Below are 19,501 nucleotides of genomic sequence, written 5' to 3'. Positions count from 1 at the left end.
CACGGGTGATCCAAGGGTTTTCTCTCATTCAAGAGATTAGGGTGATACATACGCTCTCAATGTAATGGAAATTAAAATAATAGAAGTTGGATTCTAAGTCTAGTTGTGGAAAAGATACAATATGCTGTTACTAGTTAATGAGCTAGGAGTGTATTTGTTAGTGCTTCAAGTACCAATCCCTTCTTTGTCAGCAGGCTTCTTTTGTGTCATCTGCGTGTTTTGGTGGTGGAAATACTCAAATTTCCTGTGTGCTGTTCTTAGAAAAATGGAAATAATCTTTTGTGTTATATTATGAATTTGCATCTAAAGCTTTATTACATTACACGCAATAGGAATGTTATGTGAAGGGTGTAGCACTTCCCATTATATGACAGAAAACGGTTGTAAAGGTGCAGATACCAGTCTCTGGGTCTAAGGCCGTTCTCGGTCTGAGTGTCAGTGCAAGCTTGAGCCTTTGATGCAACCAAAGGCTTGGCTTCCAAACTGGCCACAAACAGGCCTGGTTCTGTCCACTCTCTGCCATGGGCTGCTTATGTGATCTTGGTTAACTCACAGACTTAAAAGATTTCCCTCTCCTGTTGCCCTTATTAGTTCTATTTCCGCAACAGAAAGAACAAATAGTTATCCTCACTTCAGAAGGTAGATCACATTCCACCTCCTTTCCCTACCTCCTTCTCCCAAGTATTTGTCTGGTTCCTACATTTTTGTTTGTAAGCTGTGGTAAGGAGGAGCAAAGAGGCGAAACATTAATAATGACCTTCTTTTGGAGCAACCTGCAATCTATTCTGACCTGCTTCTGAGAACTGAAATCTGTCTGAATTCCTGAGCTGTGACAGCAGCATGTGTCGACACGTGTGTAAAAGTTTTCAGGTGGTTTGTTCTCTATTATGAAAGAGAACCTGCTCAACTTTTGATTTTGTGCCTGTGGTTTTGAACAGCCAACATGAAAATGTAGGTCTTCCCTTTTAAGTCATTTTAAGCAACTTCAGTGGATTTGTATAATATTTATGCAGATTAGGACCACTATGGCTCAGATCGGTCATCCAGAACTAGACACAACCTGATGCAATGGCTTGATGTTTTAATAAAGCCTGGAAAATATTTGATGTGTGCAGAAGAAACTGAGTAATAGGATCAGTTCAGTTTGTTCTTCCTGCAATTTGAACTGTGCTTTGTACCTTATTTTAGCAACATTTAGTAAAATTCCTCCCCTTGCTGATGACGATCCTGATGTTGAAAATTGGTTTTGTGTTGTGCATTTCTAGGCAGCATCTCCTTTTTTTCCACTAGTGTTTTTTGTGTGCATGTAATATTGAACATTTGCTGCATTTTGTTACTCTAATTGCAGTGGCATGACAGCAGCAGAAGCTGAGCTAATGTACATCAATGAAGTGGAACGCCTTGATGGGTTCGGACAAGAAATCTTCCCTGTGAAGGTATGTTAGTGTGTGTTATAAAAGAACCTCTGACCCAAACGACGTAGGAGTCTGCAGCGACCTTTGGAATGCATGCAAGTTTTGTTTGTCCAAAAGAGACAGGACTTGTTTCGCTGTTCTGGAGGGTGAAATGACTGCTGGTAGTTTGGACATCACAGCATGAGGGTATCTTAGCTCTCTAGTGTTACTTTTCTTCCTGGGCCCTGCTCATTTGGGAAGCAGAGATGCTCCTTGCTTTGAGTTCTATCTGAGGGAGAGTGACTGAGGCAAATGAACCTCAGCTCTTCTCTTCTTTAGGAGGGTAAGTCCTGTTCACATCTTTCTAAGTTGCTATTTACCAAGTATTAACTTTACCTTTCCCCTAGTTTCTTATGTGTCCTCCACACATTTAAAATTGAGAGGAAGTTTCAAGGTTTATTTTGCCTTTGTAGTCACTTTCCCTTCACTGGAGGCACCTTTCTGCCATGGATGGTCTGCCTGACCTTATGGAGCATGTACCACCATGAAGTTGTGCTGAGAAAGTGAAAACAGCTGTTAACAATGTGCCCCACTTCTCTTTGCTAACCAACCCAGGCACTGTAACTGGTGGGCTGCTGGCAGTTTTTCTGCTAGTTAAAGTTGACTTGGAATTTAAAAACAAAATGAACAAACAAAACCCCACACCAAACAAACAAGCTTTCTGATTAAGTCAAGATTGATCCTTTGACCAGTCTCAAAATTGGCCTGAAGAGGAAGAGGTGACAGGCAGACAAACCTTATCCAACAACACAAATTATGGAATGTGTATTGTGGAAGAATGAAATCAATATTTTCTCAGATTGATTCAGATTAATGCTGCATGCTGCTGCAAAGGATTTCTATTTTGGAATTGTTACTCAATATTACTTCATGTCAGTAAGATAAGCGTGAATGGCAAACAGAGTGCTCTGCAAAATTGCAGGAAGATGTTGCCCTTCTATCAAACAGCGGCATGCTAGCCTTGTAGATAAATAGAATTGTATTGAAAGGAAAAATGAAAGATTTCTCTTTTGTTCCTTTTAGAAAATACCATTAGAAATATGTTTCTCTTTCTTTCTGTATAGATATTTGCATGTGTACACACACACATGTATATGTGTACAAATACATACATTTCCCCAGTCTTTTTGCTTTCTAAAGCTGCCTCTGGGACAAGGCAGAGGAATGTGTAGTCCTCTAATCAGACTAAACTGGAGACTGTCAGCTGCAGGACCTCTGCTGACAGGTAGTATATGGGGAGGAATGCCAGTGTACGCAGCACTGAGAATCAATGCCTGGGTTGGGGCTTGAAAATTGGCATCCATCAATTGTTTGCAACAGGCCTAACACTTAGTAGTTAGAAACAGGTGCAGATTGTTGCCTTCTGGAGATGAAGCACAGCAGGGCCAGGAGGGCAGCTCTAATCTGATCTATTGAAATGCAGGGACGCCTGGTGGTTTCTAGAATTTGCTCAGGTGTAGTGCATTAACTTCTCTCGAATTCTTTCTTCTAGCAGTTCTTTTTAACCACACTCTTTGTGTTAGTGTGATTTTTATTTACCACTTTAAAGTGTGAATCAATATATTTGCTTTTGTTTATAAAAGTAGGAAAAAACTCTTTGCCAACAGCATTAAACTTTTGTAGCAAAAAAAAAAAATGCATTTTTAAGAAAACAGCTGATTGCAAAATGGAACAGGAGTGGATGGTTTTCAGACAGGAGCCTGTAAGGAGACATGGGTAGGCACAAAACCAGCAGAACTTCTGAAAAACAACTCAAGAACAGTGGACATTGTGGTGCATGCAGATGAATATTTAACCCAATAATTGAAAAACAGTGGTGGATGTATCTGTATAGAGATAGAGATACTTTGCAGAGTGACATGGCTGTGAACTTCTACGCGGAGCACTTAAAGGGAGGAACCGTGAAGGGTATAGCTTTTGAGGGGGATTCCATCTCCAGGTGTGGTTTTCTGAAATCTCGACATGTTTTAACAGGTGGCTGGAGAAATGCCGTGAATGCGAAAGAGGACTATTGCTTTTGGTAGTCACATGGGCTCTAGGTAGCTATAATCACAATGACAGGGAGTGTGGGGTATTGTACAACAAATGCCAGTTTGTGATGTGTGTGTTGGTTGATAGAGGAGAACCTTGGGCTCATTTAGTCTTCGCCTGTTCTCACTAACCAACCAAATTAATCCAATGCTAACTACTTTGGAATAATGAAAATCAGAGTCCGATCAAACAGCAAAATATAGATTAGTCAAGGGTTAGTTCTGTATTCTTCCTGAAGAAGGGCTTCAGTTTGGTATTTCAGCAGGCATTCGTATGCACATATTGGCCAGTTTCGTTTTTAAACTAAATGTATATCATATCTCTGCAGGATAATCATGGAAATGACATACAACTTGGTATTTTCTTCATGGGGATCTTCATAAAAAACAGAATTGGAAGGACAACTGTGATTTATAGGTAAAAACTAGGGTCTTCTCTATTTTAAGTGAATTTCTTTTCAGAGCTCTGTGTGTGGGGTCTATTCTTTACTTACATATGTGACTTAAATAGTGCCAATCCTCTAACTAAGGAGTATTCACCTCACTGTTTTCAGGATTGGCCTCTTGGCCATAAGAGATGTGATAAAGAATAATTTCTGATGTCTGTGAATGGGTTTGGCGGCAAGAAGGATATAGTTGTCTGTCATGTATCTTGTTCTGCTTACAAGGCCTTGATCCCTTTTCTTTTCTTGCCTTTATGTCTACTACTTTGATGCTTCTGAAGGCAAATCTGTTAAACCTCACGGTTGGCAGCCTAGGCACTCAACAGTTCTGAAAATGTGGTTGCCATATTTATATGCCCCACTGAAAGAAAAAAAGCTGTATTTCCTTTTTCCGTGATTTTGAAAATCCTAGTTATGTCATTTGTTTACTTGTTCTGTCTATTTTGGTTGTTAAGAATCACTTAAGCCTTTCCGTTAACTTTCTTTTGTGGGTTTTATTACTTATAAAAGATTGTTCTGTATGAAAATGTTGCTAGAAATCTCCATGATTCCAGAGAGGCCAGGGTTTCACTTATTCCTCTTTGGTACTGTTCTGGTGGGTATTTCCATTACTGTCAGTGTTAACTTGAAGTAGGTTTGTGCTAGTCCCCGTTATTAGAATATGAACACTCGTGCAGCCAAAAAATTGTGTTTTATGAGGGGTTCTAATTTTTAGTCAGTAGCTAAGGCTGGAATGTTGGATTTTTTTATTGCTTTAAAGGGCTTTCAGTGGTCATTTTCAAAAACAATAGTGTTCCCTTTTCCACATAGTTGGCGTTTTGCATATTTAATTTTGAGAAGAAATTAGATAATCCTTTAACTGTGCCAGGTGACAGAAGCAAGAAGTTTCTTTACATGTAGAAGTGCTGGTTGGTTCTGGGATCCTTACTCTTTGGAAATATGTACTTCAAGCATCCTGCCGTGACATGAAGAGGAATGCATGCTGCAAACAGAAAAAACAAGTCCTTTCCATCCCCATGGATTGCATGCAATGTGTGCAAATGTCTGTCAGCTATTTGTAAGAAGATTATAACTCTGATCTTGGGTAACCTGACAATTACTTGGAAAAAAAAAAAAGCTTGCGAACATAGAAAACGAGTATTAATGTGGTATGCACAGTCTACATAACCATGTTGTCAACCTTCTTTCTGAAGAATTGGCACTTGAGGAAAGTTGGAAACAGCATTTGGAGAGGAATAGCAATATTAAGAAAAAAAATAGAAATCTATTACATGTGGCTAAAAACAATCAGTTCAAAAATGCCGCACTTCAGTGTAATGTTTATCATTAGTGTATTTTCAATGTAGGTTCTACTGTGAGTGTTCAAACTGATTTAAAGAGAGCTTTTAACTCTCCTGCTTTGGGTTAAGAGCTGAATATCTGTTTCTCTTTGAATCAGAGCATGATTTCCGTACTTCCCTGACCATGTTTCTTTACCAAACAGCTACTGAAAAGCTTTCCCGTAAAACGAGACTAATGTTGACTAAGGGATTCTTAATGTGTTTGTGAAATGTTTGAATGTATGTGTTGGCAAACTCTACTGCATTTTTTTACTCTACAGGTGGAATGACATTGCGAATATAGCACATAACAAGTCTTTGATTGTTCTTGAGTTGATCAACAAAGAAGAGAATGTGCTGTTTCACACGGTAAGGAAAAAAATCTAATCAGTGTCATCAAGAGAGCTGCTTATATAAAAACAAAACCCAACACTTTAAAATTCCACTCTCCCAAAGGGGCTTGCTTACCATAAGCCTCCACCCCCAAAGTTCACATTTTACTTTATGCAGACAGTAAAAATAAGGCTGTTTAGCTACCAATATTTGCATTCTCTTCCAGGCATCCTAAGGTATGCTGGGAAGTCTGCAAAAAGCTGAAGTGCTTGTTGGATAAAACATCACGGTGCCACGCTGTCTTTCATGCTGGCGTAAATATAGCAGCATAAGCGGTTGTAGAAATGGGACATAAGCTCCCGTGTGTGCACATACTGGGGCTCGGAGGGCTGCAGTGCTATTCTGTGCCATTTCAAATAGCATCTCCCTGAACCAAGACCAGTATAGAAACTGGACCAGCAAGCTTGAGCAATGTTTTTCTGGTGTTGTCCCTCCTCTCCTCCCACTGTGACTTAGCAGTGGAGTGGCAGCATGCAAAGGCATGCCACTGCATTTCAGAAATTCAATGCCTTGAATGCTCTTGAGGGCACTAGACATGTTCTTGGCAGCCAGATTCTGTACATGACGGCCCTTACCAAGCATTACTGCAACTGGGTTTTTAAAAATCTTCTTTGTTACTTCTTGGTAAGGATAACAAAATGATTTTTTTTTTTCTATTCCTTATGTTTAAAGGATGATCTTGAAAATGCCAAATATATTTCACGGCTGTTTGCAGCAAGACACAAGTTTTACAAACAGAACAAAATCTGCACAGAGTGAGTACTCTTTCTTCAGAGTTGTTTTCTGACACCCTGCTTTGGAATTGCTCTGAGTTTTGGTGTGTCTGGTTTTGTTTCTTTGTTTGTTTTGTTCTAGTCACTTGTGTCAGTTATTCTTTTGCCCTTTCCACTTTTTTCTTGTTTTGTTTTAACCACCAGCAAGACAATTGAGAATGAAATTTCATTCTGAGCCTTGTGATGCTCCCCAAGCAGCCAAATTTGACAGAGTGTCTTAAATTAAAGCCCCTGGTCTCTGCTGTTCATAAGCCAGAGTATTAGTATAAACTGGAGTGAAAGGTGACATATGTTAACATACCAAAATGTGAAGTGTTTTGAAGATCTAGCTGCTAAGGTTGGTGGAAAACCCAAGTTGTCATCTTCTAGTTTGGGCAGTATAATTTATCTGCTTCTTACATGCACCAAACAAGGGAGGACACCTGGGCATGTTAATCTGTGTAGCTATACCAGCATGACGCAGCAGAGACTGTAAATCTGAACCCAAAGTCTCTTTTAGGCTCTACTTTAAACATTTACTAAGGATCTGGCCTTGAGCTAGTCCTCTCACACAGGAGGAGTTCATGAGTCTTTAGTTGTAAGTCAAAAGTCAGTTTATTAGCTGAGTATGTTTCATTTATACCAGCACACAGCAATTTTTATTTGAGAAGAATTTTGCTCTGAGAAGTTTAGAGTTTTGAGAAATTTTCATGATGTGCAGGGTTTGTATAGCATTGAGAACATGAATCCCTTACAAAATTTATCAGTTTAGCTGGAAAGAAATGAAGAAGTTGATCTCTTATCAAAAGTTCTAGTTAGAGCTGGACATCCCATCTGTTTAGCTGGGTAATGCCATCTGTTGGAAAATAAAGCTGGAATGATGAAGGGAAGATTGGAAGGTCTAGCTTTCTAATATTACATGTGCACCCAATATATTAGCACACGATGAGTTAGAGTATTGGAGGGACCAATGAGGTGAACTGCACAGAGTGATCTTTTCACTTCTAGAAAGGAAATGTTGATTAGATTTCAGATGGCATTTACAGGTCTTGGGAGGTGAGTAGAAGACCAGAAAAGACATTTCTTAGCAGCATATAATGCATTTCAGTAATTTAATACTAAATTTAATTTTAATGGTTTCAGAGAAATTGAGTTCAAAGGAAGCTCGGGATTGTCTCCCCTGTGACAGTCAAGAAAGAAAACAAAATAGTCTGGGATCTTGGAATATTCCCCTTTTGAAGTTGTGCATTGGGGGGAACAGAGAAGACTGTTCTGTTACCGTTCATGATCCAGACTGCAAAACCAATAGCTTTTGATTGTGTTTATTTCTAAACACTGAGCCATAAGTATGTGGGTACCATAAACTGGGTGTATGTAGCAGCTTCATATACAACTTACAAATATTTGGACTAATAAACACAGGAATGTCCTGAGGTCACTGAGTGAAAGAACTGGAATTTAAATGTATTTTTGCCTTTAGAACAGCTCTCCTTGCCACATCCTCATGTGGTTTCAGCTTCTGTGTTAGAGCCACAGATATTGATGACACTGTATGCTAGTCTGTGTTTTCTAGGCAAATGATTTTCCTGCCCTCTGTTAAAGTACTAGTTGTTTGTTTTCCTGTGTGCATTTCCTCTAATCGCACATAACATCCTTCACCAGATCAGAAACTGTAAGAGGACAAATTCCACCTTTCCTCTCTTCACGTAAGCACTGTATTTCTGCCTCCTTCAACTAGTTTCTTTCCCGTCCTCATTTTTTTCCCCCTCCTACGCTGCTTGTTCCATCTGCTGCACCTGGCGACTCTAACATTGTATGTGGTTCTGCTGGTGTCATCTAACAAGTTGCACCTTGTTGTTTTCTTTTTTTACCCCTCCTGATCTGTACCCATTGCTTTGGAGTGATTGCTATGAATTTCATAAAATTGCCATTGTTTTAATGTTCACCTTAAGTCACCCGAGATCGTGCCTGTGTGCCATGTTCAGTTTCTTTTGCTTAAGAGACTCATTTGTTTAATTCATTTTTAAATAGAAGTTTTTCTTTCTTGTGGTTCCAAGTAAGCCAAATAGGATAATGAACAGAAGGCATGTATATTTTGGAACTGGAATACTTTCCGTATTAAGAGAAGGACCTGAATTATTTTCATTTATTCATATTTTTTTGAAATCTCATTAATGGGCAATACTTACAGATTCCTCATCTCTTGATTTTCCCATCTATTCTTGAAGCAGAATTGAAATATTCTAGTTTCTAGTACTTCTCTTTACTTTTTCTTCCACAGACAATCAAGTTCTCCTCCTCCTATCCGACGACGACCCACTTGGAGCAGGTCATCCTTGGTATGTGCCATGGTGGGGTCTTTGAGAATGTCTATAACCTTTGTAATGGGATGGAGCATTGTGTAAGATGGAATACTTTCTAAATTTCAAATAAGCACATTTACTCATTTGTTGTAGGCAATATGATTGGAATGAATTTCAAGGGTGTGGCTGCCCAAGTTGATTAATTTAACTGGCTAATATCACCACTGAGCATTAAATATTACAGTCTTCAAGGCATTATATTTTTATTTGCCCTGCAGAAACTAAGCATCTTTTCTACTGGATTGCGATTATGCTCAATAGGTAAAGAAAATAATTCTCTAGAAAGAATCTGAGATGTCTTTTGCTGTATACATCAAAATCTAGTCGTTACCTAATTTTTCAGCTTCTCTTTTCACGTTTCTTCCATTCCTCATGTTTTCATGTAAAGTCTACTTGCAATGTATCAACTTCTTGAGTTAAGAGCCTAGTTTCACTATCGAGTTACAGTGATTTTAACTAAAACTATTAAAATCAGTATGGGATTGTGATTCAGAGTTTTCCTTAAACTGTATTTGTTTCTGTTTAACTAATCTTAAATACTGTAAATCTGACAAAACTGGATAACTTTTTTCCTGAAATCTTTACTAAAAACATCTGTGGGAATCTTTTTTCCCAATCAGCTCTAAGGATGCTTTTGTGGATCCAGTTTTAACACCTAGTATGTCAGTGTTTCTTCCATAATTCAGAACCCCTTAAATAAGAGTAGAAACAGCATTGCTGGTCCCTTAGACAGAGGGCAATATTGTCTGTATGCAGGCTGCCAGTTCTCATTTGTGTTATACCTTAAACCTGCTCTATAGACCTTCCCAGACTGATGATTCCATTGGCCTGTTGCTGTGAGGCAGGAAAGTAATATGGAGTGTTTTCTTGACATATCCCCACAGTGTGGTTACAGCTTGCAAAAATGTTCCAAAATTAAGCTTAAGCAAGTACTGATACTAGGAGAGCTTTATTTTTACAGATTTCAGGATAGGCTGTTTGCCTGTGTGCCTCTCCGTGGTCCATTAGATCTAAAAGTTGCGTTGTGTGTTTCCCAGCCATTGGCAGGAAAGCTGTTGTAGCCGGCTCTGCATTTCTTTGTCCTTTCATTCGTAGCATGTTCCTAAGGTGTCTCAATGCAATACATAGGCTATGTATTGCATTCTCTGAGGTATATTTACAGTATTTTTGGTATCTGCTAGTTTGGTCCCTGGAGAAGACTATAAAAAACTGAAGGTGAACAAATGAAATGTGCTTTGCCTTCTTATGCTTTGGCATTAGATATGAAAAACTTAAATCTGCTTTTTTAGGGGAAAAACTAATCCTGCTGCCTCTTTATGTTTTGAACAAAAGTATGCAACAAGTTTGGTATGTTTTGGTTGTTTTTTTTAAGTCTCAGGAAGATCAAGAGGAGGAATGTGTAACTCATCAATTAAAAAGTGAACTGAGCTGCTAACTGCTCATGTTGAACTTTCAACTGCTTTTTCCGTAGTTGTTTTCTTAACTTGTTGGAACAGTTCTTTTTGGGGAGGGAAAAAAAAAAGCCCTCCTGACTGTTGTCTGCCTTGCACATACCTTTATACACCTACCTATTAATTTGTCTTGTATGGTAATAAATCATTGGGCATAAATGGGAAGTGAAGTGGGATCTTTGGGCTGAGGCTCTGCCACTTCACTGAGGATCATGTTCACTACTTTCAGATTAAGACCCTTTATATGGTTTTGGCATCATGGTGAACTTGTATTTTGTTAACTATTACTTTAAAGCCATTCAATGCTGTTTCCTTTTCCTGTCAAGCCACTTAATGATGCTGGTTTCCCACCAAAACCTCCTCAGTGTAGGAGATCTTAATATGATTATATATTTAATTAGCTGATTAAAAAAAATAAAATCCACGTGATCCTTAAGCTGGATATTGATGTTCTGCACACTTCAAGCTTCTCCTGTTTTGTCGGACGAGGCAGATGGGCCTTCAAAACAACACCACCAACCAAACAAAAACCCAAAACAAAACCAAAAGAAGAGGGGGGGGAACACAAAAGAACAACAGAATAATCCCTAATTTCTTGCAGATACCTCCCATAACATCTATTACATCTTGTTTTGTTCCAGGCAAAGCTCTGCTGCTCAGGTTGTCGGCAGCAGCTCCTTTGCCCAGATTGCTCAGTGAGGGCAGGGTTTATACCCTTGAAAGTAATTGTTGTAGCAGAAATGTTTCTTGTCATCTTCCAGCTCTGGCTTAACACAGTAATTTTGTATGCAAGAATTCATAGGTGCGCTCCGTTTCTTTGATTCTCATTCCTTCTCTGCATTTACACAGAAAATGTAAATTTAACCCCTGCCCAACCTCCTCTTCAGTAGCTAACTTGCGTGGTGCTCATTTTGTGCATGCGCATGCAAAGGTAAAATATTTGGTGTTTCTTTTTTGCCTTGGGCGTCCACAGTATTCCTTAATAGTTCAAACTACTTGAATCACCCTAGATGAAAAGCCCTTATTCTGCTGTTAAGACATATTCATGAGACAAGAGTGTCTTCCTTCTCTTTCTGCTTACTTTGTATATCAAAGTATGTTTTCATGAACTTTGCTCAGTGACACCAGACAAGACATTACAGTGCAGGTGGAAAAATGTGATTGCAAAGCGCATTGGTTTACCAATGGACAAAGCTGGTGAACACATCATCAGCTCTGATTTATTTTGCTGTAAATGATCCTGCTGATTTAATGCTGAATTGCCCTCTGTGATACTTGATGTGTTAAAAAGCTTGTTGTAGTGCAGATTGCTGGAGGAAGGCTCCAATTCATTATTTAGGGAATCCGATATCCATGTAATTCGTAGAGTTATTTTGAAGTTCAAATGTGCTCCTATTGCTTGTATAACAGCGTTCTAGGTCCTTGAATTTGTTCCATCTCCTGCTTTTGTCCTGATTAGGTGTTTGTTTTGTTCTAATTCTTCAAGGACAAGGGCTTTTAATAAACTCTTGAAGTTCTAAGTGAGCAGGGAGTCTGGATGTTGTTTTCTGAAGTGGTTGAGCTTAAAGGGGTCTTAACTGGTCAGCTCTGGTCTCCGGAACAAAATTTAGCAAACAATTTATGAAACGTTATTCTCTGTTCTATAAAGAAATGCCAAGCCATGTGTCTTTGGCTGGGTAAGAAAGAGCAAAATTCAGTGGAAAGGGCGTAGAACTGTTTTTCCTGTTTCAGCTGCAAAAATTGTAGCAAATGAAGCTCCTAATGCCTTTTTTTTTTTTTTTCCTCCCTGTGCTTTTATTTCAGCCAAGACAACATCCATTTATACTGCCTCCGATGCATGTCCAGTGTGGAGAACACTACACTGAAACACATAATTCACAAGGTACTTAAAGCATATATGTTTCCTTTAATGGACTTCATTTTTTTGTGTGTGTATGTGAGGAAGCTCCTACTCCTTATGTCTAGATTTTTAATGCCATCATAGTCAAATGGGAGTTGCTGCTGGAGGAGAGCTAGCAGTTTTATAGTTACTGTTGCAGTAAGTCTTCTGTTTAAAGTCCAATTTCAGATTCCACATTTCTCTAAAATGTCTGTGCCTGATTATATGGACCTTAAACTTGGTATTCCAGTTCAGTGAACTGAAAAAACCATTTCTAAAGGAAGTGTGATGGCTGTATTCAAAGGCAGTGCCAGCTGAGGCCAGGGAGAGAAATGGATCGAGGGAAAAGAAGGCAGCAAATATCCTTTACTGTAGGAGAAATCATAGTGTACTGAACACTGAAGTGTATATTTGGATTATATTTTCTGTTGATTTTTCACCAACTTCTGCCTGCTTTGTTAGCCTTACAGACTTAAGGAACGTTAACTATTTTTACCCCCACGTTTCACAAATAAATTCTCTAAGAGGTTGTACCAGGTTACTTTGATCAGGGCTGGGAACGGAGCCCAGCCACTAAACACCTCGAGTCTCACGCCCTTAACCGTACTACCTTTTGGAATACACGTAGCCAGGTCTGTTAGGCTACGTTCTTTGCAGTTCACAGGAGATACAGTTGAAGTGCTCTCACCAGCAGAAGAGCTCTTAGTCATACCTGAGTGGTTTAGAGTTGTGGTGGTCTGACTACGTTTAAGGTAGAATTTGACAAGTTTTGAAAGGAGACATGCAGTGTAGTTCCTTGCATACAGTATAAAATTTGACTTAGTGGCTACTACTGTTGGACTGTGGAACTGGGGCTCTGAAGGAGGACATTCTCAATTTTAGAATTGTAAAGTCCTCTTAGTTTTACCACAGGCTTCTCTGTATTGTTGAAGCCAATTTCAACAGTGTATCAACAGAAGACGCAAGAGAATTTTTAGGATTACCACAGGCTAGCAGCACTACTTTTTAAAGGTGGCAGCAGCAGTGAGACCTTCCAGGATGCTGAGGGAGGAGATGCCTTTATTGTTCCTTGCCACCCCAGGCAAAAACACTTATTCTCTTTTGCTTTTCATATCTCCCACAAAGATCTGAACTACCAGATTTTGCTAACTGTTGGGAGTGTTAATGGGAGTAGCTTTGTTTTAGTTCTGTATCAGTGACCCAAGGATGTTCGCAAGACCAAATGTTCCCTGCAGTTGTTGTACACTAAACTGTCTCTGTAATCGCTGGTGCAGACTGCAATTTAAGTTTTGTTAACATTGAATGAGTCCTTGTATGTTAAAATTGTCAACATCTTTTGTCTCTGCTTTACACAGATAGCATTTTCCATGGAAATGAAGAAACTTTTTACTGTAGGTCTCAGACCAGTTTAGACAGGTGTCCAATGGACTTCAGCTACTTGAATGGTAATGGACCCAATGGGAGCGTATGCAGTGCCCACAGCATGAACTCCCTCAATCGCTCACAGAACTTCATCCAGGCATCTCCAATGTCCTCAAATCTGAGCATCCCTGGAAGCGACATCATGAGAGCAGACTACATCCCCAGCCACAGACATAGTGCAATCATAGTGCCGTCCTACCGGCCGACTCCAGATTATGAAACTGTCATGAGGCAAATGAAGAGAGGGGTGATCCAGATGGACAGCCAAAGTCAGTCTTTGAGGAATCTCAATATTGGAAACACACATGCTTATAACCAGCCAGAAGACCTGGTTTACAGTCAGCCCGAGATCCGAGAGCGACATCCTTACACAATTACATATGGGCCCCAGGGTGGCAACTATAACAAGCCTGTTGCCCCGTCTGACCAAATGAACCCTAATAACGGTGCGCAAAACAAGACGGCAGCCAGCGCCATATCCCACACGGTCAGCACGCCGGAGCTGGCCAACGTGCAGCTGCAGAGCAGCCAGAGCTACAACACCACTCACATGTTGAAAAACTATCTCTTCAGACCCCCGCCTCCCTACCCACGCCCACGTCCTGCCACCAGCACGCCCGACCTGGCAAGCCACCGGCACAAGTATGTCAGCGGGAGCAGTCCCGACCTGGTCACCCGCAAAGTCCAGCTCTCGGTGAAGACCTTCCAAGAGGACAGCTCGCCGGTCGTCCGGCAGTCGCTGCAGGAGGTCAGCGAGCCCCTCATGGCAGTGAAGCATCACGCAGCTGTCAACAAGCGCCATAGTTTGGAGGTCATCAGCAATATGGTACGGGGTATAGAAGCCATGGCATTAAAAACTCTAAACGCCCCTCTGCCGCGCAGGAACACTTTGCGGGAACAGGTGCAGCCAGAAGAGTCGGTTCAGATGGGGCATGAAGTTCAGCAGGTTCCTCATTATCATCACAAAAAGACATTCTCTGATGCGACAATGCTGATTCACAGCAGTGAAAGTGAAGAGGAAGAAGAAACCTCAGAATCTGTGGCACGGATAACAGCCCGCCCTGAGAACATGGAGTACAGTGCTCAGCTGCAAGCTGCCTTGGCTAGAATACCAAATAAACCTCCTCCGGAGTACCCTGGGCCTCGTAAGAGTGTCAGCAATGGAGCCCTGAGGCAGGACCACGTTAGCGTTTCTGTGGCTGTAGCCAGGGCCAAGGCCATGAGGCCCGGCCCTTCCAAAGCCATTAGTGTCTCTCGAACTGATCAAATGGCAATAAACGGGTCTTCGCTCGGGCCCTCTATCTCAGAGCCTGACCTCACGAGTGTGAAGGAGAGGGTCAAGAAAGAACCTGTCAAGGAAAGGCCTGTGTCTGAAATGTTTTCTATTGAGGACAGCATTATAGAAAGAGAAATCATGATGAGGGTAAGTGCCTTCCTCTGTTGCAGTGGCTGCTTGGAAATCAGATCAGTTTCCATATCATAAAACTGTTGGAACAGTGGGTAACGCATGGGTGGGAAGATGTCGATTGGCTTCCAGTTAGGAAATGTGATATTAAGCCCCCGCAGATCTGGGGACAGGACAGGTCTGCAGTGTGTTTGCTGAGGTGGCCGGAGGATGGTGTTTCAGTACTAGCGTTTTATTCCTTCTTTGCAGGGATGTCGAGTTAAGTATCACAATATATATAACATAATGGAAACTCTCAGTTTTTCAAACAATCTCTTTGATTGCCTTTCCTGTCACTTTATACAACATAGTTATCTGAGTAAAGCACTAGTGGCTGTAGAGTATGGATTGCCCTTTTTTCCAATAAATAAGTGACTGGATATCTAATTACAGAAGCAGCAGATGTAGAGGCTAGGTGATTGAGGATCTGGATTGTTTTGGGTTTTTTTAATGTACTCGAGTATGAGAAATAGGGTACTTGTAAACTTGCAGTGAATTTAGAATAAGAAGTATTCAAAGGCTTCCATGTCACTGCAAGCAATGGCAGAAATATGAGGTGTGCTCACCATTGGGTGACTTACGTATGTGCTTGAGGTAATGCCCTGAAAAGTGCCACTGCAGATACAGAAAGCAAACTGAGTGGTTCTTTTTTTCAGAATTGAGGTCTGAAAATAAAACAATTCTTGAAATAAATTAATGAAGCATCTAGATGGTCCAGAGTGGAAGAGACTTTATAATGTACTAGAGCAGTAACTAGTTAAATTTAAATACTATTGCATATTGAAAAAAAAATTCTAAACCTATGTATAGTGCTTCTTGTTCCTTGGTGATCCTTACACTGATATAATGGTTAGGAATCAAACTTGGGCCACTAAGTTGTGTCCTGGACATTGAACTTACTCCTTGCAGAATCTTAAAATTTAAATGTAAAACAGATACTTGAGTATAAAACATAATTTTTCATGAATGAATACTGTAGACGCTGGTGTAACAACAAGCATAGGTGTGCTCTTTTGATCTTCTGAGGAAAGAAAACATTGAGGAGCAGAAGCCCAAAGGATTTTAGGGTGGAAATGAAGTCAAGAAGAAAGCTTAGGGGTGTTGTTTGAGTATTCTTCCTCTGAATAATTATTCAGACCAGCCTGGTCAAAAGGTGCTGCTGGTGTTGTTGGTTTGAAAGTAGAGGGGTTGTCTTAGCATTAAGCTTTGAAGATGGTTTCAGCCTAGATCTGCAGTCTTAAGACATGCAGACCTTCCTTTTGTCATAGGAATCATGTTATATTAATGGTAATTTGATGACCTTGATCTTTTGAACACAGGCTTTTCTATTTTACCTTGCAAGTAGGAATAATACTAAAATCTCCAAACAAACTAAAACTACTTGCATTTTCCTGCTTTCTGGAACTAAGGAAAGAAAGCAAAGTGGTGTGGGATTTTTGTTTTGCATTTTTGTTCGTTTTTGACTTGGTGCTCTGGAGGAACCCAGGGGTGAGGAAGAAGCTCACAGGCTTTTGAAAAATTAAGCCATTGACATATGTCTGAGGGTGTTGAGGTTCGGTGGTGTGTTTCCAGGAGCTGAGCTTGCCCTCTGTGGTGACCACAGCTGAGAACCAGCCATCTCTTGTGCTCATCTCTCCTTCCAAATCCAGCAGAAAGAACTGTTAAGGAAATGGAATAAAATATCCATAATTCTGCTCCTTCTAGAGGTGGTCTGTCATGTTGCTTGATGTTTCAGCTCCCAGTGGCATAAGGAGAGCAGCAGGATGAATGAATTTAAAATTCATACTAGGGTTCTCTGTGTCGCAGCGTGATATGATGCATGAATATGGGAAACGATACCACTCCCTGGCTGCTCTTATGTTTGATTTCTGGGATTTGTGAGCTCAGTTTTTAGTGTGAAATATATCATAGGTGCTATTTGAATCACCATAATAGCTGAGCGCATCAGAAGACTTCTCATTTTAAGCATTGCCATCATGGAAGAGAAACAACTGTCCTGTGTTTTTCTGTTTGTTGTACTAGATTGAAATTATTGCTTTTAAAAAGATGCCCCAGGTATCTTGGCTACAGTAGCGCTGCTTTAGCGTAACAGGGTGATGCTTTGTGTGTCCTACATTCAGAATAATGTTTGCAGAAAAATGCTCGAGATTGTATTTGTATGTCTTTCGATGGCTTGTAAACTGTATTATGTGCTGGGATTGCTTCTTTGAAATTAAAATTCTGTGCTCATGTAGGAGCAGGCCTTTGAGGAATAACAGGAAGAATAGAGGTTGTATTTGAATTTACGATGCTAATGGTGATCATCTGCATTCCTTGGCCAAAGAGTTGCAGATTTTGGAGATTAAAAAAACATTCCAGCATTTTACTGGCATTATAAATAATCACACAGAGATGAAAACGTGCCTTTTCTTGCCAAAAGAATCTAGAAAAGCAGAAGATGGCAGGCCTGGATGCCCAGAAGAGGCCCTTGATGTTGGCAGCACTGAACGGACTCTCGGTTGCTAGGGTTCCAGTGCCGGAGGACAGCCAGGATGAAGTCGCCAAGGTGCCAATGGATGAGAGGGTAAGATGGAGGCTCATGAAATGTTGCTCGTTGCCTTTGTTCCCAGCAGCATGAAGTTTCTAAAGTATTAAAGCTTGATTTAAAATGTGAAAAAATGTATTAAAAGTTTTCAGAGCCATTAATGGAAAAGGCCTTTTGGTAACTCTGGTGTGTCTTCGGATGCTGACAAAGTGTTAAATGTCTTGAACGTTTACTGAAGTTGGTGAAAATTGAGGCTGCTGACTGTTTCATGTGACTGTACATTGTCATACAAGATCAAGCTGTCAGTCTAACAGTTTGCACATTTTCCACTTGATCAGGCAGTCTTTCCACAGTGATCATCTGCAGATACCGTCCTTCATGTCCTGATACAACCAAGGAGTTCAGTTAAAAGTCTCTAATGGGATTAAATAACATAAAAAAAGTTTTTTGGCTCCTGATGTTTGCACATGTGGGTGGATGTGTGCATGTATATGGAACTTCAGAAATTAAAAACAGTTGTTGCCATGAAGATTTCAGAGACATATTTGTAACAAATCTCTCTGGCTTTCTGGATAGAAATTTGCAGCCTTGTGTTGTCTGGTATGCAGGCAACAGAACTCAACCTCCGCCTCTACGTATGTGGGGTTTCATTCAACCACAGAAATTGCATGCGTGCAAGTCTTTTGAAAATGCGGACCACATCACTCTTCTTGCAGTATGTTCTTCTTCCTGAAGAGATAAATTTAAGATATTTTTACAAGTATCTGTTGTGGTGAAATCACATACAAATTCATACTCAACCAGGGTAGTATTTAGCATGTTTTTGCTTTTTTTGGTGTCAGTCTTAAAAAAATGTGGAGGTGGAATGTAAAAATGTAAAAATTGCTTGTGGTTTCATTCAGTAGAAATAAAAGAGTGTGCTGTGTTTCCTCAGATAAATGCAACTGAAAAGAGAAGTGAGTGAGAGAATGCTATGGCTATATACTGCAATTCAAACAACTGATCAGTGTGTCTAGGGGTAAATATTTTTCCAGGAGGAATTAATGGATTGGTGTTCCTTTTTGTTAAATCTTAGTGCAAAATCTTGAAGAGGAAGTTGGAAGAGGGGATGGTGTTTACAGAATACGAGCAGATTCCAAAGAAAAAGGCAGATGGGATCTTCACCACTGCTGCCTTGCCTGAAAACACCGAGCGCAACCGCATCAGGGAGGTCGTCCCTTACGAGGAGAACCGAGTGGAGCTGGTGCCGACCAAAGAAAATAATACAGGCTACATCAATGCTTCACACATAAAGGTAAAAGCTTTCTTGAACTTTACTTTGCAAACAAAGGTATGTTAAAGCTTTGCATTCGTGGATGCATAACAGCATTCTCTGTAGTTCTGGGAGTTCTGAAAAGGTAGCTTAGTCAGAATGCGTCATTGTACCTTTGTGTCAGCATGGACATCTCTAAACTCCCCTATCAACTAACATGCATGACTTGATTGATTTGCTAGAGATTGGAAAGTCACTTTAGAGAGGCATCCTTGCTTTTTATGTCCACCTCTGCCAGCTGGTTGTGGAGTGTCTCTGTTGGTTAATGTAGAAGGAGATGCAATGTTTCTTAAACCTCATGAAAATGGAGTAGATCAGCCCCAATAACTCCAATGGAATATGCAGTATCATAAGATACAATATGTAATATCATAGGATCATGGTTGTCATGACCCTGTACCTGAAAGAAAAAGCAGCTAAGGAGAGGGCAGGGAGATGTTACTCCTAGAGAGGAACACATTCAGGGTTTCCACCAGTGGAAGCAGTCAAGAGGGACAGACAGCTGCAGGCAAACTTTGTCTGCTTGGTCATTACGTGTTTTGATAATCAGTCCCAGTAGCCTCGTGGGCCACTTGGGGAACACAACAACCCATGCAGCATGATCCCTGCAACCGAACGGTGCAGCCTGAAGGAAATACTGCACAAAGTTTGACTGAAATATTTTTGCCATTTACTGGCATATAGGACACGATTTTTAAAAATCAAGGATGTAGCT

At 40.4% G+C, this 19,501-nt stretch overlaps 1 protein-coding gene across 1 annotated transcript in view; it reads left to right on the top strand.

The window, feature by feature from the left end:
- The window catches only part of PTPN14 (protein tyrosine phosphatase non-receptor type 14), a gene marked incomplete at both ends in the record, with an annotated part of 71,101 nt that overhangs the window by 40,133 nt on the left and 11,467 nt on the right, over positions 1-19,501 (top strand). The window contains 9 exons of the mRNA XM_080342017.1: positions 1,349-1,436; positions 3,814-3,902; positions 5,528-5,615; positions 6,312-6,394; positions 8,673-8,730; positions 12,009-12,087; positions 13,440-14,929; positions 17,370-17,513; positions 18,550-18,768. Of these exons, the coding sequence (XP_080198143.1) occupies positions 1,349-1,436; positions 3,814-3,902; positions 5,528-5,615; positions 6,312-6,394; positions 8,673-8,730; positions 12,009-12,087; positions 13,440-14,929; positions 17,370-17,513; positions 18,550-18,768 (2,338 nt within the window). The remainder of the gene's footprint in view (positions 1-1,348; positions 1,437-3,813; positions 3,903-5,527; positions 5,616-6,311; positions 6,395-8,672; positions 8,731-12,008; positions 12,088-13,439; positions 14,930-17,369; positions 17,514-18,549; positions 18,769-19,501) is intronic.

The sequence above is a fragment of the Nesoenas mayeri genome, assembly GCF_963082525.1.
Source record: "Nesoenas mayeri genome assembly, chromosome: 3".
In the NCBI taxonomy this organism is placed as follows: domain Eukaryota; kingdom Metazoa; phylum Chordata; class Aves; order Columbiformes; family Columbidae; genus Nesoenas; species Nesoenas mayeri.
Note: the sequence above shows the minus strand (reverse complement) of the source record. Positions and strands in the feature narration are given on the sequence as shown.